The sequence below is a fragment of the Echeneis naucrates genome, chromosome 8 (assembly GCF_900963305.1).
Source record: "Echeneis naucrates chromosome 8, fEcheNa1.1, whole genome shotgun sequence".
Taxonomy (NCBI): domain Eukaryota; kingdom Metazoa; phylum Chordata; class Actinopteri; order Carangiformes; family Echeneidae; genus Echeneis; species Echeneis naucrates.
In genome coordinates, this window is record NC_042518.1 from 81,394 (window position 1) to 104,100 (window position 22,707).

The 22,707-nt window shown below is 45.1% G+C and overlaps 4 protein-coding genes across 13 annotated transcripts; 2 read left to right on the top strand and 2 right to left on the bottom strand.

Moving 5' to 3' along the window:
* The first annotated feature begins 259 nt into the window (after positions 1 to 259).
* Positions 260 to 9,928, top strand: LOC115047300 (integrin alpha-3-like). 4 transcript variants are annotated; one of them, XM_029508121.1, is made up of 27 exons: positions 260 to 390; positions 509 to 678; positions 1,737 to 1,864; positions 2,094 to 2,179; positions 2,259 to 2,395; positions 2,480 to 2,586; positions 2,689 to 2,781; positions 2,861 to 2,920; positions 3,002 to 3,155; positions 3,536 to 3,729; positions 3,818 to 3,906; positions 4,026 to 4,159; positions 4,267 to 4,344; positions 4,414 to 4,481; positions 5,186 to 5,322; positions 5,945 to 6,088; positions 6,231 to 6,328; positions 6,460 to 6,628; positions 6,748 to 6,834; positions 6,925 to 7,004; positions 7,211 to 7,288; positions 7,541 to 7,643; positions 7,712 to 7,888; positions 7,988 to 8,107; positions 8,258 to 8,368; positions 8,500 to 8,598; positions 8,694 to 9,928. In XM_029508121.1, exons 2-27 carry the CDS (start codon positions 521 to 523, stop codon positions 9,054 to 9,056), a joined length of 3,252 nt encoding a protein of 1,083 aa, XP_029363981.1. In that variant the 5' UTR covers positions 260 to 390; positions 509 to 520; the 3' UTR covers positions 9,057 to 9,928. The 4 variants fall into 4 exon arrangements, with proteins under 4 accessions (XP_029363981.1, XP_029363982.1, XP_029363980.1 ...); XM_029508122.1 differs by lacking the exon at positions 260 to 390 and having other exon boundaries at positions 397 to 678; positions 8,694 to 8,819; positions 8,946 to 9,928; XM_029508120.1 differs by lacking the exon at positions 260 to 390 and having other exon boundaries at positions 397 to 678.
* Positions 9,929 to 10,238: 310 nt separating this feature from the next.
* rdm1 (RAD52 motif containing 1) lies at positions 10,239 to 12,328 on the bottom strand. Of its 4 annotated transcripts, none has more exons than XM_029508927.1 (8): positions 12,221 to 12,328; positions 12,006 to 12,103; positions 11,651 to 11,830; positions 11,307 to 11,435; positions 11,063 to 11,225; positions 10,780 to 10,878; positions 10,586 to 10,662; positions 10,239 to 10,417 (listed from the first exon to the last, which is right to left on the bottom strand). In XM_029508927.1, the coding sequence occupies exons 2-8, from the start codon at positions 12,096 to 12,098 to the stop codon at positions 10,337 to 10,339; spliced, it is 822 nt and encodes a 273-aa protein (XP_029364787.1). In that variant the 5' UTR covers positions 12,099 to 12,103; positions 12,221 to 12,328; the 3' UTR covers positions 10,239 to 10,336. The 4 variants fall into 4 exon arrangements, with proteins under 4 accessions (XP_029364787.1, XP_029364789.1, XP_029364788.1 ...); XM_029508929.1 differs by having other exon boundaries at positions 11,651 to 11,825; positions 12,221 to 12,264; XM_029508930.1 differs by having other exon boundaries at positions 10,278 to 10,417; positions 10,612 to 10,662.
* Positions 12,329 to 13,683: 1,355 nt separating this feature from the next.
* On the top strand, positions 13,684 to 14,829 carry LOC115047183 (interferon a3-like). Its single transcript, XM_029507973.1, has 5 exons — positions 13,684 to 13,803; positions 14,040 to 14,114; positions 14,297 to 14,461; positions 14,530 to 14,607; positions 14,710 to 14,829. The coding sequence occupies exons 1-5, from the start codon at positions 13,684 to 13,686 to the stop codon at positions 14,827 to 14,829; spliced, it is 558 nt and encodes a 185-aa protein (XP_029363833.1).
* Positions 14,830 to 16,130: 1,301 nt separating this feature from the next.
* Positions 16,131 to 22,435, bottom strand: abi3a (ABI family, member 3a). 4 transcript variants are annotated; one of them, XM_029509463.1, is made up of 12 exons: positions 22,298 to 22,435; positions 21,808 to 21,956; positions 21,575 to 21,745; positions 21,069 to 21,257; positions 20,276 to 20,334; positions 20,060 to 20,113; positions 19,472 to 19,773; positions 19,020 to 19,157; positions 18,523 to 18,657; positions 17,678 to 17,818; positions 17,349 to 17,477; positions 16,131 to 16,864 (listed from the first exon to the last, which is right to left on the bottom strand). In XM_029509463.1, exons 2-12 carry the CDS (start codon positions 21,937 to 21,939, stop codon positions 16,701 to 16,703), a joined length of 1,614 nt encoding a protein of 537 aa, XP_029365323.1. In that variant the 5' UTR covers positions 21,940 to 21,956; positions 22,298 to 22,435; the 3' UTR covers positions 16,131 to 16,700. The 4 variants fall into 4 exon arrangements, with proteins under 4 accessions (XP_029365323.1, XP_029365324.1, XP_029365325.1 ...); XM_029509464.1 differs by lacking the exon at positions 21,575 to 21,745; XM_029509465.1 differs by lacking the exon at positions 22,298 to 22,435 and having other exon boundaries at positions 21,575 to 21,741; positions 21,808 to 21,947.
* Between the last annotated feature and the right edge of the window lie 272 nt (positions 22,436 to 22,707).

Sequence of the window (22,707 nt, forward strand, 5' to 3'; positions counted from 1 at the left end):
GGAAGTATCACAAAGACAGGAAGTGAGAGAGAGAGAGGTCAATGATCAGACCTAATATTAGGAAAATATCTACTTTCTCACACACTAAAAGCAAGTGTGTGTGGAGAGAGACAAACAAGGTGATCTTGCACACCCAAATCCATGTATTGCCTGTGTGTGGGCGGGTTGAAACAGACACACAGACATGATTTCATTTAAGGGTGAGCAGCTCAAGAATGGGGGGGAGGGAGAGAGAGAGAGAGAGAGAGAGAGAGAGAGAGAGAGAGATATGAGCGTGTGCAGATCAGGCAGGCAGCAGAGCGGGACTCAAACCGGACCGGGGCTAGGATCCATCAACCTTTATCAACAAACAATAATTAATGATCTGCTCCTGTCCTCCAGAGGGAAAAGGTTTGACACCTTTATTTTTCTCTGCTTAATGAGTTGATGATTCAACTGACTAACTGACTGTTAGAGCTGATCTGAAAACTGTTGAATGGTGATGTCATGCTGCTCTTCTTCATCTCAGGTGTGGGTTTCCATGGCGACAGGTCTGTGTGTGTTGCTCAGTGTGTGTGTCAGTGTGTGTGTGGCCTTTAACCTTGACACGAAGTTCCCACTGCTGAAGGTCGGAAGAGACGGGAGTCTGTTTGGCCTGTCGGTCGCTCTGCACCAGGACCTGAGGACAGGAACCTACCAGTGAGTCCACCGGTCTGTCTGTCTGTCTGTCTGTGATCTGACTCAGTTCTCAGAACCAGCGAGACCACAACCTTCTGTGGAGCCGCACAGGAAACAGACCTGACCACTCTGTTCTCTGATTGGAATCATTTATAGGTCTCCTGAGCCAAAGACTTGAATGTGTGTGTGTGGTTTCACCTGTCTCACCTTAACAGGCTGTTGGTTGGAGCTCCCAGAGAGAGCTCACAGACTCTGCAGTGTTAATAACGTCTTCTTCCTGAAGAAAGGGGGGGTCGGGGAGTTAAAGGTCCCTAGAGGTATTTTAAATAATTCCAGGACTCTTTGAGGAAGTTCTTTATCAAAATTATTCATTTTGAGTGTCCGTCAAAACATGGTAGGGGTTTTGAGGTCTGTGGATCAGGATCAGGATCCTTGAAGAGACTGTAGACCTTCTGGTTCAGGTTGATGAGGTCAGTCGGAGGTCACCTGACAGGCTGCATGGTAACCAAGACAACCATCTTCTTACATTCTGTAATTAGATTGGCTGCTAATGGACCACAGACACACAGACACACACACACAGGGAAACACGCATGCACACAAACATGGAGACAGTTTTTGGGCAGTTTTCTGGACCAGCTTGTCTTTGTCTTCATCTGCCCCCTGCCCCACCCCTTTCAGTCAGTAACTTAAATAAGGAAATTTGAACTGTGATGTTATCGCCATGGTAACACTCACTGCTGTGTGTCCAGCCGGAGCAGGGGCCCAGGAACGGGATGTGTGTGTGTGTGTGTGTGTGTGTGTGTGTGTGTGTGTGTGTGTGTGTGTGTGTGTGTGTGTGTGTCTGTCCTGGACGTCCTTGAGACTCAGACGTGTCGTCATTTATTTCAGGTCTGTAACAACAACAGCATCCTCCATCACCTTCCAGGATTCTTGATGTGGTTAAATTGGAATTGAAGGTCATTCCCAACGTTCCTGCCTTCTTTATAGCAGTTTCGTTGATAGTTCAGTTGTCTTTCATTTTCTTCAGCAGTTCCAGGATACAGGTCTTACCTGCCTTACTTGTCTCACCTTAACAGGCTGCTGATTGGAGCTCCCAGAGAGAAGGCAGAGCCTGATGTTCCAGCCAATCGAACAGGAGGAGTGTACAGCTGCCCCCTCACCATGGACCAATCACATTGCAGCAGGATGAAGCTGATCGATCCAAGTAAGTCAACATGTGATTGACAGTCTGATTTGATTGGAATGAAAGGAACCGATTAGCCTATCTGTAATACCCGGCTTCTTCAGCCAATCACAGAGCAGGAGTACATGCCCCCGCCCATAGAATGAAGTGACTCGTACATCTTAAGCACTGGCAACAATGGCAACTACCAGTCCGAGATCATGACATTATGACGGAAAAGACTCTGTCCGCTGTCTTGCTACTGTTTCAGATGTGAACCTGTCTGAAGACCTGATTGAAGACATGTGGCTGGGCGTCTCTGTGGCCAGTCAGGGTGAACCCGGGGGTAGGGTCCTGGTGAGTCCTCTCATTTGCTGATGAAGCTCTAGGAGTTGGTTTTTTGGTAACTAACTCATTAACACACTGATCTCTCCAGGTCTGCGGTCATCGGTTTGTTAAACTCTATGGACCTTTAGAACTCAGACAGATGATCGGTCGATGTTATCTCCGTGGAAATGACCTTCAGTACAACGACAGTGACACGCACTGGCAGAACCCAGAGCAGCCCTGCAGGTAGCTCGCGTGACACCGGCCACATGACACAGGTCACATGACTTATGATGCTTCTGCTAAGTCCTGCTGTGTATCTGCGTGTAGTCACTTGGGTGATGTCAGAGCGGAGGTCATGTGTAACATGGGGATTTCAGCATCCATCACTCAGACTGAGGTCATCGTCGGGTCTCCTGGAAGCTACGAATGGCAAGGTACAGTTCTGGTCTGGGTTAGTCTGGCCTGGTCTAGATTTATTGGAATGAATTTCTGCTCCAGTTGATCCTACTTTTAATATTCGTGTGTTTGTGTTGTAGGAAACATCCATGTGTCCTGGATGAATCCAGCCGACGTCTTTGACACACAGAAAAGCTCCTTCTCCAAAATGGAGCGCAGGAACCTTTATATCGGTGAACTGTCCCTTTAAATATGTCAGCTGCAGAACTCCATTCAGAAAACTGCAGTTTTTAAGTTTCTTTGTGTTTTCAGGATACTCAGTGACTCAGGCTCGCCGTATTCTGTCTGAAGATGATGAAACCATAGTAACAGGTGACAAGGGTTTACTGTCACTCCTCCATAAATGATCCAATCAACACACACTGATATATTGATTGTTTGATTGTTCATCAGGGGCTCCTAAGGACAGTAAAGAGGATGCACGCGGTTCTGTGCTGTTGGCAGTGAAACAGTCCAATAAGCTGGTTGTTCAGCAGACCCTACGTGGCGAACAGACAGGTTCATACTTTGGTAACGCCGTGGCTACCACCGACCTCAACAACGATGGGTAAGAAATGTCACAGGTCAGATCATTCAAACTAGTTCATGCTTCTGTTGAGAAGTCGCAGAGCCAACACGTAGGAAACAACTAATGATGTGTTTAAGGTTCTGTCTGTGGAACTGAGATTTTGGATGTTTAGGCTCAAAGTTTTTACATTGTAGAAAAATGGAATTACATAAAGCATAGTTGTTAAGTCCTAAAGAGAAAGTTTCCTTTAAATATTAAAATAATGTTTTTGGCCAAGGTTCTGATCCTGATACTTTATACTGTGTTGAAGCTCCAGTCATCGTTGACATCAGAGGAGAAATGTGATACATTTTCAACAGAAAAACATTAAACAACTACTGAGTCTAAACTCAGCAGCTCAACTTCTCTCTGCCTTGCAGGTGGAATGACTTGCTGGTGGGTGCTCCTTTCTACTTTCACCGCCAGCAGGAAGCAGGTGGGGCAGTTTATGTCTACATGAACTCAAGAGGAAGCTTTGATTCCCAGCCTACTATGGTGCTCAGAGGGCCAGACAGATCTGGATTTGGGATGGCTGTTACTGCCGCTGGAGACTTGGACCAAGATGGCTTCCAGGGTGCGTATGCTGACAACAATGTTATGCTCATGATTATTAAACCAAAAACAACTGAGTGATGACTTGGGTTTTGTTTTGTTTTTTTCAGACTTTGCAGTTGGAGCCCCCTTCCATGAAACAGGAAGTGTGATGATTTGGACTGGGTGCAGTGAAGGGATCTCCCCAGAACCAAGCCAGGTTTAACACACATCCTGTCTCTGTACATTTTCCTGCTAAAAAAAAAAAGTGTGACATGTCTTCACAAGGACAGTACCCTTCTATTTACTGTGATGGTTTAAAGTACCCTCCCCATGCAGGTGATCAGGGGCAGCAGCATCTCTCATGGGTTTAGGACTTTTGGCTTCTCCCTGTCAGGAGGTCTAGATGTTGACAGGAATAAATATCCAGACCTGGTGGTTGGTTCTCTAGATGACACTGTCACTCTTCTAAGGTAAACAACAGAAATGTAAAATGTGAAAGACTTCTATGTTGACGATGATGATGGTTTAGTGAATTAGCTGATTTTATAATTGAATAATTGATTGATTGTTTCCCCAGAACTCGTCCAGTCATCCACCTTAACCAAACACTCAGAGTTTCTCCAGAGGTCGTTGATCCCAACAACTGCGACTTCTGGTAAAATTCAAACCTGCTACATGACTAAAAGTCTACAGACTCACTGACTCACTGGTGTTTGTGTGTTAGTATTCAGGTGGAGGTGTGCTTCTCCTACATCTTTAGTACTGGAGACAGGAGCAACAGAGACAACATCAGTGAGTAAACAACAACAACAGGCTGTTGATGAGGCTATTTATAGTCAGAAGCCATTATCATCATCAAACAACTCCCCGTGTGTGTGTGCACATTTAGGTAATTGGTTGACCTGATTAATTGACAGAGCAAAGCTGCCAACCACAGCCTGCTATTAATCAATGTGACGCGGACATACATGCACTCACTGGATGACAACATATGTCCTCTGTGTGTTTCTCTATCAATGATAAAGGACATAGACAATGGTTATATTACATCTGAAACAGACACACAGTGACACTAATCAGCAGTTTTAAGGACTTCAGCTTAAAAAAAAAAACTCCAAGTTGACTAAACTTTATTTACTTTTCTTTTTCATTTAGTGATTGATTGATTATTAGGTATTAATTATTGGTTATTACTTGATGGCATGACTCATTGTGAGTTTGGATGATTAGCCGTTTTTGAAAACCCTGAAAAACATTACAGGGTTTTTAATTTGAAACAGAAAAAGGAAGTGGCAGCTCACAGACATAATAAAAAAAGATGGGACGTTGACAAAAAGACGTTTCAATGGCGACTGACTGATGGAGAGAAACAAAGTGGTTTTGAACTTTGCTGTGCGACCCACGTGGTGTGACTCCATGGACAGAACCTCCTGACCTCTGATGAAACTCTGTTTTTGTTTTTTGTTTTTTTTGGTTTTGTTTTTTTTGTCTCACAGCCGTTGACTTCACTGTGACTGCCGACATCACCAGCATCAAATCCCGCCTCAATTTCCATGGCAACGGACAGAACATTTACTCTGGTTACATTTCAATGCCGAGAAAACACTGTGAATCCCTGAGAGTAGGACTTCAGGTGAGCCCCCCCACAAGAAACACTCATCATAGGTTGATCCTCAGGGGAGGGGTTCTCATCGTCTGCTGGGGGGTTGAGATGTTTTAACAGACTTTAACTACAAAAGGAAAAGGCCTCTGTGGACTGTTAGAGCATCAGAACACACTTTGAACAGCGGCGTGAAATCATTGCTAATGCTAATGCTAATGCTAATGCTGGAGTTTTCTGGAGTTTTCCATCTTTAATTGGAAACAAAGTTTGTTGACAGGAAGTGCTGCCTAGAATGATAAGAACTGCAGAGCTTTAATTAGCGGAAACAGTCGGAGAGTCCCTGAAGGCAACAAACTCTGGGGTAAAAGGGTGCTGCTGCTGCTGAAAGTTGTTTAGATGATCTTATCTCTGCTGTCCAGTTTTGATGACAGCTCTGTGTAATGCTAACATGTTTCATCCACTCACATCGTGTCTGAAGTTGAAGCACCTGACTATCTCAGGCCACTGAAGGTTTCCTTCACGTTTAGAGACCTGCATAGACTCAAAGAAAATGGGCTTGGTTCTCCAGGGTCAGGAATAACAATGACCTGGATGGATGAGAACTTGCACAGAGACCTAACCATGTGTCACTGAGGTTCTGTGTGTTCTTCAGAGTCCAATCCAAGACCAAGTGGAACCTCTGGTGTTCTCCCTGAATGTCTCGCTTTATGAGAAGCTTCCAAAGAAAAGAGGCTCAGTCCAGGACCTGAAACACCTTCCTGTATTGAGGCAGACACCCCAACCCATCAGAACCCAGGTCAGGTCTTAACCCAACACAAAATGCCCCATACATCTTAGAAGCAGAATCAGATCTGTTGTCAGACCTCCACTTGAACTCACAAGACCCAGTTAGAACTGTATATGAGGGTTTGTTCACTGACACTGAATTTCTTCATCAGATCCAGATCCTGAAGGCCTGTGGTCCAGATAACCGTTGCCATAGTAACCTGCAAATGACTGCTCAGTTCACAGATGAAAAGCAGAAACCATTCATGATGTAAGTCGAGTCACCTCAGGGATTCAGACTTTCCCTGCCCACCCGTCACATGACCTGATCCTTGTTATTAGCTGATCAGGTCAACTGCTCAGACTGTGGTCATTGTGTTGCTGACATTTGTTTGTCTTCAGGCAGGGGGGCAGCCAAGTGTTACACTACAACACCAGCATTAACAGATTGTTTCTGGAGATCAATATCAGCAACATGCCGTCATCAGGCCGACCAGCCGAAGATGCTCACAACACCATTTTGAACATGAGCATCCCGCCGTCGCTCATTTACTCTGGCGTCCGAACGAAGGTGAATGTGCCTGTCAACCTTGATCAGGAATCAAATTTCAAGCTGATGGTCAATTATTGACAGAGTGATGCCATATAGTGATTTCATACTGAAGGACCTATCCTGTCTGTCTATTTCAGGGAGACACCTCAGCAGCTGTCCAGTGTTCTGTCCAACAGTCTGATGTCTTGTGTGAGCTCGGAAACCCGTTCAAGAGTCACAGCAAGGTGATGGGCTGAAATGCTACAGTAAGACTGCAGTAATACTACAGCAATACTAGAGTACTACTGTAGTCTGACGTTCTTCCTCTGTTTCAGGTTCAGGTGTTGATCATATTTCAAACATCAGACGTCAGTTTAGAAACAAGAGAGATTCAGTCTGTGCTGCAACTGTCAACGTAAGACACACATCAGACACAACTGACAGAGAGAGATGCACAAATAACAGACACAACATACAGAGCGAGAGACACACAATAGACACACTTTACTACAGACAGAGACACAAAAGAGAACCAGATTCATAACAGACAGTGAGCAAAACATACAACAAACACACAGAGACATAAACACACTGACGCTGGTTGTGTGTCTTTGTCCTCAGTCTCAGTGAACAGTCAGACTTGTCTTCAGTCTCCGTCTTCATGTTGGTCCAGTTTTCACTGCAAACGACTTTCAGTCTGTGAGTTCCCTCCCTGATTTGTCAGAGACAGCAGGTGACAACAAGACAATCAGCTGATTGTCTTTATGTCTTTTTTTGTTGTCATGGAGACCTTTTGCTGTTGTTATGTCATTGTAATGATGTCATCATGAGGAAGTTGGATTTCTGTAGAATGTTGGACTTGTTGGCGTCAGAGGGTTAAAGAGCAGGACTTATGACACTTACCTGTGAACTTTGACCCAATGGCCTTAATGGTTGATTCGGTTGCGACAGAATCAATCCTCCAGGCCCCACCCCCTTCGGTGGCCATGTGACCGGCGAGTCAGCCATGAAGAAGACAGAGGATGTTGGCAGTTTGCTGCTCTTCACCTTCCAGGTAAATTTGGGCTGAGTTCTTAATCTGCCGCCAACAGTTCAGGTGTGACCTATGACTTCCTCTGATAGGTGCATATCAACAGGAAACTGCTGAGTCACCTGGGCAACCTAGAGGTGGAGTTTAATTGGCCAAGGGCACTGGCCAATGGGAAGTGGTTGCTGTACCTCACAGAGATTGTAGTCAGCGGCACTTCGGAGCCTCAGTGCAATCCACCTGGTGGCATTGTCAATCCTCTCAACCTTGTGGTAACCATGGCAACAGCAGCCTAACATAGATGCAAAATAAAATTAACCCTCTGCAATCTTTACGATCTTTGACGTGATATTTTATTTCTGTTTGTTCAGCTGTCGAAGGAGGAGAAGAAGAGGGAGAGCAGGAGTCTGGAGGAGGAGAGGGCGGTGCACCATAAGAAAAGTAGCTCTGTGCTCCACCTGCAGGGACAGAGGAAGACATCATATACCCTGGTACAAAGTCCTGCTTTGTCAGGTTTCCTGATGTAGAGCTGCAACAAACAGGGGTCAACAGGGTTTTGACAAAGGAGTCAAAAACAAGCATATCTGTGTGTCATACACCTACACAAATTCTAACACACCAACCCCCCATCTACCCCCCAGGACTGTTCCGAGGGGATGGACTGTGTAACATTTGTGTGTCCTCTGATCAACATGAACAGCTCAGCATCTTTGAGCCTCAGAGCCCGACTGTGGAACTCCACCATGTTGGAGGTACACACATTTGACCAGCCGCTTTTAACTTCCTTTGGCTCTTAGTTTTGGTTTCCTGGGAATCGGGGTGGGGGGTCAGGTAGACTGAGCATGAACGCCGGTCCTCAGATGGACTGTCCCTGTGTCCTCAGGACTACCGCCACGTCCGGACTGTGGTGGTGAGAGGCCGAGCAACTCTGAAGCTGCAAACCAACAAGCCGATGCTGCACATGGATCCTCTGAGCTCGGAGGTGACAGAGCTGACGTTGGCCCTCACACCCAACCTTTTGCTGTCATGACCTCCCCTCATTTTAGCAAGTCATTTGACTCCTGTCTGTCTCTGCAGATTGAGGTCCTGCTTTATCCAGACCTGGGCCATCAGGTGGATTCTGGTGCCCCCCTGTGGATCTTGGTGGTGTCCGTCCTGGCTGGGGTCTTACTGCTAGCTCTGATCTGCCTGTTGCTCTGGAAGGTTAGACCTCCTCCTGCTTTTGTACCTAAGTCCACATGTCATCGTTCATCTCATCACCATGGTGATTGTCTCTCCTCTTCATCCACCCCGTGGTTAAGTTTTGTCATATCATCCCCTGCTGTTCAGTGTGGGTTCTTCAGGAGAGCCAGCACCAGAGAACTCTATGAGGCCCAGACCCAGACAGCCCAGAGGAGGAGCCAGCCGTCCGAGACTGGAAGGCTGCCTGAGGAGCAGTGAGCCTGGGCCCCGTTAGGACAGATCGTTATGAATGATCTGTTACTGACTGTTACTAGATGCTTAATGGATCAGAACAAACAGCTCTCCTTTCCACCCGTCCACTCGTTTATCTGTCCACCATTCTGCTTCCTCATACAGTGCGCATATGTAACCTTTCTGATATTGATCCCTGTGTTTATTGCAGTGTGGTTTTTTTGTGCGTCGCGCAAAATGGCATTCGACTGCACTCCACCAGGGGAGGATTATGGGTAAACACAAGCAGAGGGAATACACAGACTCTGATGGTTTCCTGATCAAGACACATGTTGCACAGTCCAGGAACCGGAAGTCAAAGAAACAGTGGGTCACCTTCTGGGCTGAGACAGACAGACCAGGCCAGACAGACTAGACCGAACCGGACTGTATCAGAACAGACCTGTTTAGTCAGTTTTGTTTTAACCATTTAAGATATGAGGTTTTCAACTGACAACAGGTTAATTGTGATTTTGTTTACTGTTCTTTTCAAACATTTTATATTCATGTTTCATAGTCTTCTGTCAACATTTCCCCGCATGCACCTTGGTTCTGCTCCTGTTTGACCACACCCTGAAGGCTAGGACAGATGTGAGTGTCAGTGTGTAGTGAGTGCTGATTTCACCTTCAGGGGCTCCCCGTAAATTCCCTCTGCCCTTTTACGTAAAAAACATTAAACAAAACTACTTTCTGCTGTCCTTTCAGTGTTTGGGTTGTGTACTTTCACTGCCTCATTTTGAAATTGTGGTATTTATGATAGCATTTGAAAGTAGCACCAGATTGTGTGGATTTGTTTTGTCATTGTTGTAGTGAAGTGTAAATCTGTTTGTCTCTGTATGTTGATATTAAAATATTTTTAACAGCCCAACTGTTGTTTACCTGCTGTAATGAGTTCAGGGTCTTTTGAGCAGATTGTGGAAACTCACTGATAGTAAAATTTCAGTTTTTTTGTTTTGATTGCAATCTGAAGCAGATAACAATGACACTGAGGTCAGAGGTCACTGTAGTCGACTCCTTGGCCTGAGCACCTCCACACCTTGAGACATCTCCCACCCCCTCAGGTGGACGCTCCACTATCTCCACACAATGAGTCAGTCAGTTCTGGCCTTGTTTTCCTGAGTCTGTTGTTTTTACAGTGACAGTTGTGTGCTGCAAATCAGAACACAGAAGTACATCATTACCATGACTTTATTTAACATGAAGCGGGTGCAGCTCGCATCAGTCCAGCTGGTGATTCCCATCATTCACCACTTTGCCACCTCAGGAGTCTATGACATCAATAGAGCCCACTCTTCATCTTCACCCTCCTCTTCATCAGGATCACAATCTGTCCAGGAAAGCTCATTCACCTGAAACAAGACAGTTCTCCTGTTTGCATCTGTATAATCTGACTGCAGGTCCATGACTCAGAGGGTCTATACGTCGATGCTGAGCGTCACCCACACTGGTCCGTTACATCACGGCTACTTGTTCACATTAGTGTTAATGAAGATTTGCGTCTGCTCAGGTGAGGTTACCTGGATCACACCTTCAGTAGGCTCACCTCCAAACTGATCTGAGGTGGCTCTCACCTCCACCATCACATCGCCATTTCCTAGGAGACACAGATGGCAACACCAAATGACTGACTGCAGTAGCTATATCAGCTATCAGTCACACCCGACTTTCAGCTACATCCCAGCAACAGCAGTGACAGAAACAATCTGAGTACCCAGAAGTATCAGCAGCACTGTGGAGAAGGCCTGGACCAGAGCTTGCTCTCTCACCCTCTTCTGGAGCTTACATCGGGTCTGTAGGACAACTTCTGGCCCTGAGACAGAGACAGAGGATGGAGAGAAATGAGAAACTGATACTGCCTCTGGATCAAGAGTCAATGAATTTCTGAGATGAGAAATGTTTCTAGTTTCCTGTGTCCTGGTTCTACCTGGATACGGATTTCTCAGCTGACTTTTCCTCTTCCTCTGGGACCAGGATGTGCAAGGTTTGTGTCTCACCTGTGCAGGTGAAGCTGTCGTCAACCACAGCGGCTCCTCTGGTGGTCTTTCTGTGACGGGGGAAGGAAAGCTGCAGCACACACCCAAATCTCAAACTCCTCCTCCTCACTGCCTCCTCACCCTCTCCTTCTTCCTCCTCTGCCTCGTTGGTGAGCTCCTTCAACTGGGTACAGACACAGACAGGAAGTTACCTTCCATCACACTCGGTAACCTGGACGGAAATGGATGAAGTATAAGTTCTCACTGTGATGATGTCAGAGGTCCAGCCGTTGAATCCCAGACAGTGATTGGCCAGTTCCAGACAGCGAGCATGGCTCAGAGGTCTGCTGCTGTCAGAAAGGAAATGAGGGATCTGCTTGGAGCTCAGCCTCACCTGCAGGGACAGGTAAATTCCAGGTCGTGTCACACAACAATAGTCAGGGGTTCGATCAGCTAACTCATCTCTACTACCACATTTTTTTGTCGAACGTGAGGTAAAAAAAAAAAAAATCATTATTTTAAAGCTGTTATTTTCCTGAATGAGTCATTTGAAACTTTAACAGACTTTGTCTGACCCTCCAGAGAAGATGAAGTCAATGAGCAGCTGACCTTGAGCGGGCAGGTCTGGAACAGGCAGCGTCCGTCGGTCTGCTGCTGAGCTCTGGATGCCTGAACAGACGAGTAGAACTTGATGATGGCGGAGAAACCAGCAGGCTGAGGAGGAATGTTTGGCCGGATCTTCACCAGGTAGAGAGGACCAAAGGACAAGAAAACAACACACAACCTGTGCTGGACACATACACACATTCACAAGGTATTAATGTCTCACACTAACAACTGGACTGTCTCTGAAGAGAAGGTGGACTTAAGTTCTCTAGACTTAAATGGCAGCACATAAGTTTAACCTCTACATTCAGCCAGTTCAGGTCCGACCCGGTCCAAGTCAGCACCCAGGTGGACTCACATAGACTTCAGCCTCAGACAGAGACGGCTGTATGTCCCACACAAACAAAGTCTTATTATTGTCCACCGGAACCACGAACTCCAGGATGTCCATCAGGTCTGCAGAGGAAGGACAGAGGGGCCAAGACCGGAACCGAGTAAGACCGGAAACGAGTGAGACCGGAATCAAACCGGGTTAAAAAGTCAAACCAACAGTTCCGAAACAACCTGACCGACCTTAGTGGCTGAGCGACCCATTCCTGAGTTTCGTTCCGGTCTCTGGTTCTGGTTGGGCTTCTCGCCGTCACACACAAAGTTTACCACGCTTCCGCGGGGCGGGACTTGGTGACGAAATAGAATGACGATCAACAGTGGGCGGGGCCATGAAGCTGAAACGCTTCCCATCAAATTAAAATGAAAACAGGGCGACGTCATCTGTCAGTCAAATTCCACAGAAAAGCTCTCCTGTTAGTTCAGTTACGGTTCAATACTTTTATTTTGACACTCACAGACTTCCACATCAGGAGTCTAAACCCGGTCTCTCCCGCCAACAGATGACGTCATGTTTTAGCTGCTCTGAGGTAGAAAAAATGAAATTGAAGGGACTCCACAGCGCGGGAAAACGTGAGAATATTCCCACGTGACGTCACCGGCAGTGAATGAATGACTTCACCCATTCATTTAGAGTAACTTCGATCCAGACACAGAAAGTACCTGTCCTGGTCCAGACCTGAGTCCAGATCCTCAAACAGTGTTAACAGGACTACCCCTGGACCAGAGATGTACTGTGATACAAACACTGACAGAACTAACAGAACCTACAGAATCAGAATCAGAATTGCCTTTATTGTCTTTGTAAATTACATTACAACAAGATTCAAGTGGGGTGTAGTGGTTAGTGCTGTTGCCCCACAATAAGAAGGTCAGGGCTTTGGTTCTCAGCCTGGCCCTTTCTGTGAGTTTGCATGATAGACTGGCGACCTGTCCAGGGTGTACCCAGCCCCTCGCCCGATGTGAGCTGGGATTAGCTCCAGATACGGATAAAGTGGGTGAAGATGTGTGAGTGAGTGGGATTCGAGTGCAACTCCAAAAGGTGCTTTTATGAGGTAGAAATAAGAAATATATGTACAAGATAAATAATTATAAATGTACAACCAAGTAGGAAAAAAAATGTAAACCAGAATTATATACAGAACTATGGAAGGGTTAGGCTAATATTGCACAGGAAGTATTACATGAGAAAATATTGTACTGGATATTGCACAAGCGAACGGCCGTGTTAAAAGTGCAGTGTTAACGTTTATTGTTCAGTGCAGTGATGGCTCTGAAGATAAAGCTGACAGAACAAACTGACAGAACCGTCAGAATCGACAGAACTGGCAGCAGATGTCCTGCAGCAGTCTGAATCCTTTTTGACAACAGAATTGTATTTAACCTTTAAAATAAGACAAAAATACAAGAACAAAATAAATACACACTACAAATGTATGACAATAGACAAACAGACAGAGAGAGAGAGAGAGAGAGAGGGAGAGGGAGAGGGAGAGTTGAAACTGGATCTCTAGGACTTTTTTTGTTTCTTTCTCTTTCTGATCTTTTTTAGATAAAAGTCCTGAGCCATGATGTTGGAGACACTGACATTGAGCACAGCTCGTAGCTCCATCTTCATCTTTGTCTTCATCTTCATCTTCGTCTTCATCATGATCAGTTGGACAGGCCTCCTCGTTCTCTGCTCCACCCTCAGTCCAGCCCTCTGCTGTGATTGGCTCAGACATTACGGTCACTACAGCAACATGTCTCTGTCCCTTCTCCGCCTCATGGTGAGTACCAACTCCAGGTCCTGGAGGGGCACACGGTCATAAACAGCATAGTTACCCACAAAGTCAGAGAGGACTGATGTTTGTGTTTATAAGATACAGAAACATCTTTTCTCTTTCCTTTATCTTTTCATCTCTGTTTTTACAAGTTAACCAGAAAAATAAGAGTGAAATGGGCCCAAAGTCTGTTTTGAGCAGTGAAGCAGTCCACTGGTCTCTGAAGTGTCTTTATGTTTCAGGGCGGTCAGGTGACTGAGCAAGAGAGTCCGGTTCCTTTTCCATATAGATTCTACATCAGCATACGAACCACTGAGGTAATCAATCAACAGATTAACCAATCAATGGATCACCCAGCCCAGATCTCAACTTCAATTTAGGTGTTATGTTTCCATGGTTACTATTGCTGTAACTACTGTGTTTTACCGCCAATACATTGATGACATGAGCTCTGTCAGCCAATCAGAATGCTAAATTTTCCTCATGTTTGTTTCTCCAGGTGAGGTCCCAGGTGGTCTTCGTCAGAGACAGTCTTGTCCAGATTGCTGACCTATATCGCCATGGGAACCTCTCCTCCGTTACCTGGGATACAGACAGAACTAATGGTTTCAGGATGAGTCTGGACAGACAGATAGATGAACTGAGAAGCTGCACCAAAGACCAGGTGAGACTTCAAAACCTGGTGCAGTTCAGGGTGATCCTCAGAAATTGATCTGAATGTTTTTGCCTCAGGCATCGATGAACCAGCAAAAAAAAAACAGTCTGAGGAAATACTACAAGAAACTGAGGACCAGGACCCTGGAGCAAACAGTGAGTTCATCTGTAGCGCTGTCTGTAGTTTTGTCTGTAGCTCTAATTTTAGCTCTGACTGTAGCTCTGTCTGTAGCTCTGACTGTAGTTCTGTGTTTACAGGGTGGAGGTTCAGCCTATTGGCAGCTGATTAGGAAGGAGACCCAGCTCCATCTGGAGCAGCTGGACTTGCTGGTAAACTCCATCAGAAGCTCGGTGGTGTCAACTTCTGTCCAGGGTTAAAGGCAGATCAGCTGTCTACTATTTATTTGTGTTTATTTATGTCTATTTATTTATATTTATTCATTTAAATTAAGTTTGTGTTTAATTTTGATAAAAGACAAAATAAAACCTTTTCCTGTGACTGTTTGGTCATCAGTCATTTATTTCCACTGATTGACAGGTTTATGATAAAAATAAATTTTTAAGCGTCAAGCCCAAGGTCAGCCTCATGAACCAGATGAACCCACATTGAACATTTATCGCTGCTGCTGCCAGAGTCGCTGCAGGACACTCAAGTAATTTCAATCTGCACCAGTTTTATCTTATTATTCTTTAGCACAGATTATTTTTCTTTGTATTGTTTTTGCTGTATATATTACTGTGAAATGCATCAAGCACTTTTCTTATAGATAAGACAATTTACCGCAGACACTTTTTGGTTGGTTTTGGCTGAGAAGAACCAAAGTTCATTCAAAGCATTGTTGCTATTTGGTGAATGACAAAGTTGAACCTTGGTGCTTTAAAACAAAGAGATATTCAAACAGTTGTAGGCAGGAACATGATGCTGCATGGAGTTAATGGAGATGATGTTGTAGTGTGGAATTCATTAAACATGGGACCAGCAGGTGTTGCAGGAACATGGGATGGTGATGAGTCACCACCTGCAGGATGAGGACAGAGAGAGAGAGGAGAGGAACTGGGAGAGACAGAGACTTTGGGAAAACATGGTTGATTTTTAAGAAGTGTGGTTATTTTCAGCGCATGCAAGGGGGGAGAGAGAGAGAGAGATGCTCAGTCCTTCCCCCAGTACCCTAGACCTATAGCAGTATATCTATCAGTAGTAGATGGACGTTTTAACTATCAGCTCTGTCATACAGGAAAGTTTTAAGCCTGGTCTTGAGGCCGCCCCCCAGACCAATACTGGTAGTTGGTTCCATAGAAGAGGAGCCTGATAACTGAAAGATCTGCCTCCAGATTTAGTCACCAATGAAACCAAACAGGATGTCTCTGGAAGCCCCAGGCTGGGAACTCAACCAGGTCCTCGTTTACAAAGTGCCAAATCATAGCAGAATTACACTGAGGCCCTTTTCATACAGAGCAGGTCTAGACCAAACTCTGTATGGAGTTATTAAAGAGACACAGTCTAACACACACCAACACAGAGACAACTGTCACAGTGTTTCCATAGGTAAGCAAACGTGCTCCATTATCCAATCAAATTACAACTTCCATTGTTCACACCCAGCTAGCTTGGATCACGCGCATCAACATGTTTTTACTGCAACATAAATATCAACGAAAAGAGAGTGAACATGATGACATCAGAGATGGGAAGGTTTATTGATCTGACAGGAAGAACATGGACATGTTTCCAATAATGATGTCCGTAGACCATCAACAGCCAGCCAGTTTGAGGTCTGTGTTTTGTTTGTGATTTAACGGTCAGTGTGCCCTCAGTTCTGTCTGACAGGCTCATGGCTTCCATTACATTTACATACCTCAGTAAGACAAAGTTGTTATTTACAGTAAAATCATTTTGTTAGAGAAACTAGATTTGATATATTAGAAATAAGACAATAACAAACAGACAATGTAAGTAATTTATTTCTACTAATGACCTTCCATGTCCTCACTGTTAATAAACCTCCTTTAAATTAATTTAAAAACTGTTACAAAGGTTTGATTAATTAATACTAATTCAATAGAGATTGAAACTAAACATGATTTTATCATCAGATTATCAGCTGATTCTGTTTCAACAATAAAAATACGTTAATGTCTGATATGAAAATTAAGATCACACAGATCAGCGCAGGAGACAGGAAGTAAATGCACCTGACAGACAGTGATGTTCTTCTGTCTCCATGGCTACAGAAGGGAGGGGCTTCCAGCTAGTCACATGACTGGACATAACTTTCTGGGAAAAAGCCCTTATTTCCATTGAGGAATCCCTCACACCAGCCATTGTCATGGCGATGCATCAGGTAGATGATGTCACCCTCAGTGAAAGATAGGTCGTCAGGTTTCACCGCCTCATAGTTGTAGAGCGCCATCACTGGACAGGACAGGGAAAATAGGATTAGTGGACTGATTCTCATTGCAGATGCAGTTGTATAAATAGTATATACACTTATTTATAAATCTCTCTCTCTCTCTCTCTCTCTCCTCTCTCTCTCTCTCTCTCTCTCTCTCTCTCTCTCTCTCTCTCTCTCTCTCTCTCTCTCTCCCTCTCTCTCCTCTCTCCCTCTCTCTCTCTCTCTCTCCCTCCCTCTCCCTCCTCTCTCCTCCCTCTCTCTCTCTCTCCCTCCCTCTCCCTCCCTCTCTCTCTCCTCTCCCTCTCTCCCTCTCTCTCTCTCCCTCTCCCCTCTCCCTCTCCCTCTCCTCTCTCTCTCTCTCTCTCTCTCCCTCTCCCTCCCTCTCTCTCTCTCTACATTGTAGAATATATATTAGTAGCAAAAATTATTACTACAACTACTACTAGATTGGTATATCTAATATATTAACTGTGACATTTGTACTATTAGTTGTAGTATTCATACCTTTCTCCAAGTAGTTTGGGGGGGCATTGGTGTCATAGTCCACTGGTGGAGGGAGGGGTGGCATGATGTCACTAAAGCCACTCTCGTCATCCAGAAGTGGAGGGGGGGGTGGGGCTGGGATTTCCAAATCTAAGACAGCAGCACAGATTCTTTGAGTGACAACTGTTATTCACCAATCACGTTTGAGGAGGCAGAGCTTTGACAGAGAGCAGCAGAGCAGGCGTGTACTGAGTATGAGGCGATCGTGGAGAACTACGAATACTACAAAATTTGGACTCGTACTCGTGTTACAAAATTAATGAATCACCAACCACAGTCTGTTTGCTTACCCAGGTGTTGGAGGCGGGCAGGCAAGCAGAACCGAAGTGAGGAAGAGCAGGAAGAGCAGGGTAGCAAGGTAAAGGGGGAGGGAGGGTGAAGAGGAGGCGGAGCACAGGGAGGAGGGTAGGGTGGAGGAGGGGGAATCATCACTGACACACAGAGAGAGGCAGGACCATCAGGTTTATTCATGACAGAGTGCTCATCTATCTGCAGAGACAATCTCTGATTTCTGTCAGTTTGTATTCGGATGGTAACTTCCTGTCCCATAAGGTCTAAATCCTTATTGAACCACAAACCTGAAGACAAAGACATTAACCCTTCAATGTTTCTCAAGGACACTTGAACTTCCTTTAACCCTGGGACTGCCTCCTCAGGGACCTGATGAAGCTAATCATCAAATAATCCTGAGTGAATGTACTGAAAGACTTCTGATTTCCCTGGAATCTGCTAAATAAATCCAAATATTTCTTCAAGCCTTTTAAACATAACTCAAGAAACCTCCTTGAGGACTTCTCAAATGTTCTGCAAGTTGGTAGATCCATTCCTGGTACCATCTTACCAACTAAAGCCCCCAAATTTATTTATTTTAGAACTAATTCAAGGACCCACAACTTTAACTCATAAACATGCTCACAATAAATAACCCTAACCCTAGAGACTTAAAGTTCCTCAAGATCCTCAGATCTTCTTTCAAAGACCTTTAGATTCCTTCAACAACTCCAAATTCCTCAAGTCTCACTCACTTCCTGCGTTTCTGTTTCTTGCAGTTATTTAACATCAAAGGAACAAAATTATCTACTTTAATTTCTCTTAAGTTTTCATTGGATGACACCATTGTCCTCCCCCAGCTTACATGATTGGACAGCAGAGAGGAAGAGAGAGTGAGCGTAGCGGCAGCGGGAGGCAGGCCCTGAGCGGACCCTCAGAGAGAGAGAGCGAGTGCTGGGAGGTAAGTGACGATGGCGACTCCTCCTGGAAGGGAGGGTCACTGAAAAAAAGAAAAACACCACAAAGAAGAAACTAAGCAAAACATCAGAGAAGTTCAACCTAAAATGAAGAAAATTTTCAGTGACGCTAACCCTTATGTTTTTCATCTCCAGGACCCTGATGTTTACTTTGTGACTCTCTTCACAGATTCATTCTCAAAACTGTCCAGGAAGTCCAAGACAGTTTGAGCTCATCAGAATAATAGAGAACACTTTTAGACACTAACCAAGTAATTTTCTTTGCTCTTTTTTTTTTGGATGCAAGTGAAATGCATGATGTCCCACTGCATATTGCTGAGGTCATGTGCTCATCATGCACCATTATGCAATGGAGTTTGTAGGTAATTGAAAAAACTACAGGTACCTTCTGCTTCCTGGCCTGGTGGAGGTGGAGGGGGTGGGGCAGGGAGTTCAGAGCCGTCATTGGGCAATGGAGGAAAATTGTTATCATCGGAGGGAGGAGGGGGAGGCGAGGGAGGGGGGAAGCAGTTCTCCTCCACCACTGAGGAGACAGAGCAGAAGCAATGTCACTGTGATGTCAATCACTGTTACCAGTGAGACAATTCCATTAAGTTATGATTTAACTAATCTGGGTTTAATTAATTCAAATTGATCAAATTCTGTTTTTCAGAATTTCAGACTGATGATGAATAAAAACATCGAAATGTAATAAAGTTTATTCCAGATTTAATTCATCTGGACTAACATAAACCTGGTTTAATAATGTAAGCCAGGTTTAACTGATCATGATTTAAAATCTTTTCATCAGTTACTGAGAAAAAGTAACTGAAAAGTAACTGAAAAAGAAAAACTAACCTGTCTCAAGGCTGATGGGCGGGGCTGCTGGTGGAGCATTATAATTGGTTAGAGACTCTGATAATGGAGGCAGCGGTGGAGGAGGGGGCAGCGGTGCCACATCCCCTGGAGGAGGTGGAGGGGGAGGGACTGATATGTTTGTGACTTTATTTTCCTCAGCCAATAATTCATTTGTTGGGGGAGGAGGAGGAGGAGGAGGAGGCGGGGCGTCATCCAGGAGTGTGGTGATGATGTCACACTCAGGTGGTGCCTGCCAAGTGGAGGGGATGGTAGGAACAGCTACAGGTTTCCCAAAGCTGGAGCTAAGAGACATCAGAGAGAGAACAAGGACAGAAGTAAGGGATCAATATGATCAATATTGATACTGATCAACGCAGTATTGATCAGGAAAATCGTCACGAGACAGTCAAACATTTGATTCTCCTGTTAAATTGCTGGTTTCTAGCTAGCTACTGACTTTGATTCAGTAGCTACACAGACAGAATCCCAATCCTGATCCGAACCTGAACCTAACCCCAATGCTTATCCTCCTCTACTGAACCACTTCCTAAAACAGATAGTAAATCCATCATGTGTTTGGTCACTTACTCACTGACAGGGGGCGCCACTGGGCACTGCACTGGCTCTGGAGGTTTGTTGGACCTAAAGCGCGGGAATGCACACATGCACACACGCACGCACGCACGCACACACGCACGCACACACGCACACACGCATGCAGTGGGGAAGTGCAGTCAGACTTCCCTTTGGTGTCCAATGTGAAAGAAGCAGCTCATTAACAGACACAATAGATTCAGACTGAACCTGGTGGAGGCTCCATGTTTACGGATCGTTCCTGTTCTGTCCGACTGTTTCCCAGAGACCTGGAGGGGGGGGTGTGGGGGGCGGAGGGGTGAGGGTGGCAGAGTGAGTATCAATGGAGTCTCTCAGGACTCAGCAGCTCTAATTAGTCTCTTTACACAGTTTCCCACGCTCAACAAAGACCTTGTGTGAGTGTGTGTGTGTTAAAAGTGTTTAAAGCCCACAAAGATTTTTCCTGATTTCTGTGATGAATGATTTGAATGTGTGTCTGCTCTGAACAGCTAAATACAACAGAATGTCCTGGAAATAATAAAGACCAACTAACACTCACACACTCATATGAGCAGAAAAATAAAGTGGAAGAGGCTACATGTGCCAACTACTGAATCATGGGAAATATTTAAGGTGCAGTTCAGAGACAGGCACGCAGTCTGCTGCAGGAGTAAAAATGAGTCAAAATTATTCTGATGGCTGCAAAAAACAGCAGCTGTGTCTCACTTGAACCTGACAGAATCTCAATGTTCAAATTCCGTTCATTTTCAATGGGACAATGATTCAGTGTAGATATGAAGAGACAGTAAAGTCTGAATGAGGAAGTCACTGCAGTGTCACTTCTGCCTCTGTGGTTCAATGCAGCCGCCACACTTCCTGTTAGCATCACCTCCAAACACAGACACAGAAAAACTTCTCTTCTGTTTCTGACTTCTGCTCAGCTGCAGCACTGACACAATCGTTCAATAGTTCAATCCCAAATTCTAACATGACTACTCTCAAAATGTGTAAGAGAGAGAGATACCTTCATGCCATGGCCCACACCGTCTAGCTGCTGGTAGTTGATGGGTCGGCGAGTGTAAGGTGGGTGGGGCTGCGTACCTGCAGCAGGTTGAGAAGGCGGGAGGATCTTATGGCTCCGGGGGACTCGTCTCACTGCGGTGAAAGCACCGATCTCCCTACGACAAACTTTCTCTTTATGCATCTCCACCGTCTGAGGAAGAGTAGAATGAGGAAGGTTCACAAAGGAGCTGTGCGTCCTTATTGGACATTCAAAGGAAACATAGCGATTGTTAGCAAAAGGTTGTTCAGCTCAGGAGCTTCAATGGAATGAATTAATGAATGTGTAAACAGTTTGACAGCAGTGGTCACAGTAATCTCGTCAATGACAGACAGAAAACAGGCTCCATTCATTCAGTCAGATCACAACTCTCTGATGGAGGCCATTATAACACACTCACACACATACAAAGTAAAGAATGGAATCATTTAAATATTGATCTCATTCTGTGTCCTCAGCGGGGGGCTCACCTGACCAATGAGGTTTATCGAAGACTCCATGTGACGAAGCTGATTGGTCTGGGCATCAAACAAACTCAGCACACTATTGGCCAGCGTGCTGATCTGGTAGGCAATGCTGGCCAGTGATTGGGTGGTGAAGTTCTTAGTTTCCTCCAACGCCTTGATGCTGTCGTCACCTGACTGACGCATGATGAGTTAGCCTAGCTTAGCACAAACAGAGAAGCAGCAGCATCAGCACTCACCTGAAGGTAGTTGTTGTGACAATAATCTGCAACCTTCAGCAGGTTATCGTAGTTTTCCAGCAGAGATTTCCGGGCACTCGGAGCTTCTTCCAGAATCTTCATCACTTCCTGGTTAAAGTTCTGATCCTTCATGGTCAAAGTCTAAAGATCTAAAGAGAAAAAGCTGCGCTTTTTACATTTCATTCATGGAATGACTCAAACCATCACACCATCTGTGGAGCCTTCAATAAAGGGATGGAAACAGCAGCTTCAAATATTATTCCTGTAAATTATTCAGGCATCCGGAAAACGCATGGAAACGTGACGTCACAGTGACGCAACCTCGCAGCACATCTGAAGGTCCTGAGCCCTGTCATGAGTCATTCTGACTGGCTGAAGGTCTGAACCCCGAACAGACCCGGTTCAGGGGTGATCCGGGTTTTAAACCGGGTTAGTTCTATTCACTAAATACTGGTTCGATCTCCTGTACGAGGCGCTTTAATGAACTCACCTGGAGTGGTAGCAGAAGAACCTGGTGGAGAACTGGTGGTCCTCCTCCCTCCTTCAGTCTGTCTGTTGGAGCTGCGGGTTTGATTCTGCTCACTAACTTCAACCTGCAGACAAAGATCCTCTCTGCTCGGACAGATGACTCACTCCGACCGGAAACCTGGAAACTCTCAGCTGGAGCAATTTCAAACACAACGACGGCCCACTGAGTGTTTACAGTAATCCTGGACACTTCTCCTGGAATGTCTTGACGGATCAACGATGCTGCCAAAATTCTCCAAGGAATATGTATTTATTTATTTACTTACATACATGCACATTTTGCACTGTACAGTTATCCATATGCACACTGTATATTTTTGTGTATATAGTGTATATAGTATTCTTTCTTCTTCTTTTTTATCATTATTCTGT